General features: G+C 54.8%; 1 protein-coding gene across 1 annotated transcript; it reads right to left on the reverse strand.

Moving 5' to 3' along the window:
* Window positions 1–212: 212 nt before the first annotated feature.
* On the reverse strand, window positions 213–2,578 carry HES1 (hes family bHLH transcription factor 1). The gene is made up of 4 exons (XM_079705463.1): window positions 2,248–2,578; window positions 2,017–2,112; window positions 1,683–1,770; window positions 213–1,024 (listed from the first exon to the last, which is right to left on the reverse strand). The coding sequence occupies exons 1-4, from the start codon at window positions 2,353–2,355 to the stop codon at window positions 474–476; spliced, it is 843 nt and encodes a 280-aa protein (XP_079561589.1). The 5' UTR covers window positions 2,356–2,578; the 3' UTR covers window positions 213–473.
* Between the last annotated feature and the right edge of the window lie 290 nt (window positions 2,579–2,868).

The following is a 2,868-nucleotide window of genomic DNA, read 5'->3' on the forward strand; positions in this document are numbered from 1 at the left end:
AAAAGAGCCAATTCCTGAATTCTCAGATTACATGTAATTCAAATTCTGCCGAGACCTTCTTTTTTACATATTCTGAAATAATCAGTTCTAAGACATAAGAGCATTCACTCTTTTTTCTTTTATTATATTTTCTCAAATAAACTTCCCAAAAGGAAGATATTTTAAGAGCATTTTCAAAGATCTTTGGCATCACATAAAAAAGAAATCTCGTGTAAAAAACGAAATGTCATCTGAACTTTTATAATACAAAGGCGCAATCCAATATGAACATATAAAATATATACAAATATAGTGCATGGTCAGTCACTTAATACAGCTCTCTACAAAAAAGTAACTTTAGAAATTAAAAAAAACAAAGTAACCACTTAATCACAAAAGTCCTCCCTTCTTTCCCAGCCTCCAAGTTCCTGTTTAGTGTCCCGAGGGAAGAGAGATGGGTTGGGGAATTTAGGGGGAGGGGTGGCCTGAGCCCCTCAGTTCCGCCACGGCCTCCACATGGAGTCCGCCGTGAGCGAGGGGCCGCTGGAAGGCGACACCGCGTTGGGGCCCACGGAGGTCCCGCTGTTGCTGGTGTAGACTGGGATGACTGGGCCGCTGTGAGCGAAGGCCCCGTTGGGGATGAGGAAGGCAAACTGGCCGTCGGGAGCCGGCACCACCTGGAAGCCGCCGAACACCTTAGCCGCCTCTCCAGCCGGGCTGCCCAGCTTGCAGGGCGCGCCGCCGGGAGGGGGCGCCGCACCCCCGGGGATGGGCACGAGCGGCGGAGGCGGCGCGAACGGCGCGTGCTGCGGACCTCCGGGTCCCGGAGGGGGTGGCGGCGGCGCCTGTAAGGCGGGGTGCGGCTGCCCAGGGTAGGTCATGGCGTTGATCTGGGTCATGCAGTTGGCCAGGTGGCCGAGGAGCCGGGTGCGCACCTCGGTGTTAACGCCCTCACACGTGGACAGGAAGCGGGTCACCTCGTTCATGCACTCGCTGAAGCCGGCGCGGTACTTCCCCAGCACGCTCGGGTCTGTGCTTAGCGCGGCTGCGGGCCAGAAGGAGACAGACGGGTCACCGAACAGCCCTGGCCCCGAAGCCGCCGCCTCCGCCCTGGGAGGTCCCCGCCGCGCGCCTTCCTGACCACCCGCCCGCGGAACTGCCTCTTGGCTACCGGGCTGGGTTTAGAAAAACCATCCGCCTCTCTACACTAGCTTGGCGACCGAACCCGAGACGCTCCCTCTCCGTTCCCTGTCGCTCCATTTAAACCGATCTCAAGCCTCAGATTTGCCTCCTCCCCACCCTCGCGCGATGTGACCTTGGATAATGCCCTTCCCCCCTTCTCCACCATCCGAGCCGTATTTCCCGTTCTGTAGTGGGGGAGAAGGAAGTGTTAAACCAGATGACCCCAGGCTCCACGCAGCTTAAAAACCGCCACGGTTCTAAGTCCTTTCGCCCCCACCCGCTTCCCCCACTGCCAAGCCGCCCGCAGCCCTCGCTGCTACAACCTCTCTCCCTCCCTTTCCGGAACAGTAACAACTTGGAGTTGTGGCTATAAATAAGCCCCAGACCGTGGGAACGCAAGAGTGAGCCAAGGCAGTAAAATGTAGCTGAATGCCTCTCACAACCACGGGCGGAAGTCTGGAAGAAATCACCGCGGGGAGAGAGGGACGCCCGCAGAGGGGGACGCGGCGCGCCGCCCTCACCCGTCATCTGCGCCCGCTGCAGGTTCCGGAGGTGCTTCACTGTCATTTCCAGAATGTCTGCCTTCTCCAGCTTAGAATGCCGTGAGCTCTGCACCGAAGAGGCAAGGGAGGAAAGTGAGAGCCCCGCCAGCGGCCTCGGAGTGCTGGGGGTCCCTCCCCGCCCCCGGCCGTGGTGGCGACATCCCTAGACCCCGGCTAGAGGGGCTCAGTCCTCCCGCCTCAGAGAATGCAGTGCAGGCGGAGAAGATCCCGCTGGCAAGGGGGTTTCACTCTTAATACCTGAGAAATAGTATTTTGGTTTTTTATTTTAAAAAAAGCAGAATTACCCACTTACATCTTTCTTAAGAGCATCCAAAATCAGTGTTTTCAGCTGGCTCAGACTTTCATTTATTCTTGCTCTTCGTCTTTTCTCCATGATAGGCTTTGATGACTGTAAAGAAAAAAAAAAGGGGGCGCTGAGTTCCCATGGGACCTGCCATTTCACCCCTCGATTTTAAGGGAGAAAGGAGCCCACAACCCCGTCTTAATCTCTTGGGGCTGCAAGAGATGCAGGTACTGCCCTTACCTTTCTGTGCTCAGATGCTGTCTTTGGTTTATCCGGTGTCGTGTTGACACTGGCTGGGGTAGCAGCCACCGGGGACGAGGAATTTTTCTCCATTATATCAGCTGGCATTTTCTTTTTTTTTTTTTTAAATCCCTAGAGAATTTTATTTTTGGAGTCCTTCACACAAAAAAATTGTTTTGTTTATGTCCCTTCTACTTGAGACTTTCGCAAAACTACTGAGCAAGTGCTGAGGGTTTATTACAATATCTTATGGCTACTTGGTGATCGGTAGCGCAATTCCAGGACCAAGGAGAGAGGTACACGGGGGATTCCGCTGTTATCAGCACCAGCTCCGGATCCTGTGTGATCCCCAGGCCCTGGCGGCCTCTATATATATCTGGGACTGCACGCGAACGGCTCGTGTGAAACTTCCCAAACTTTCTTTCCCACAGTAACTTTCAGCCAATGGGAGGAGGAGACACGCGGCACCGCTCGTGGACCGCGCCCCCCCATTGGCCGCCAGGCACAAGGCCTGGCGGCCAATGGCGCGCGCCTGAGCCCGGGGCACCAGAGGCTACAACGTCAATCAAAAGGATTTTAACCCTTTGCTACTCTCCCTGCTGGGCTTTGCTTTAGAGAGGA

This window comes from Hyperoodon ampullatus (assembly GCF_949752795.1).
Source record: "Hyperoodon ampullatus genome assembly, chromosome: 5".
Lineage (NCBI taxonomy): Eukaryota > Metazoa > Chordata > Mammalia > Artiodactyla > Ziphiidae > Hyperoodon > Hyperoodon ampullatus.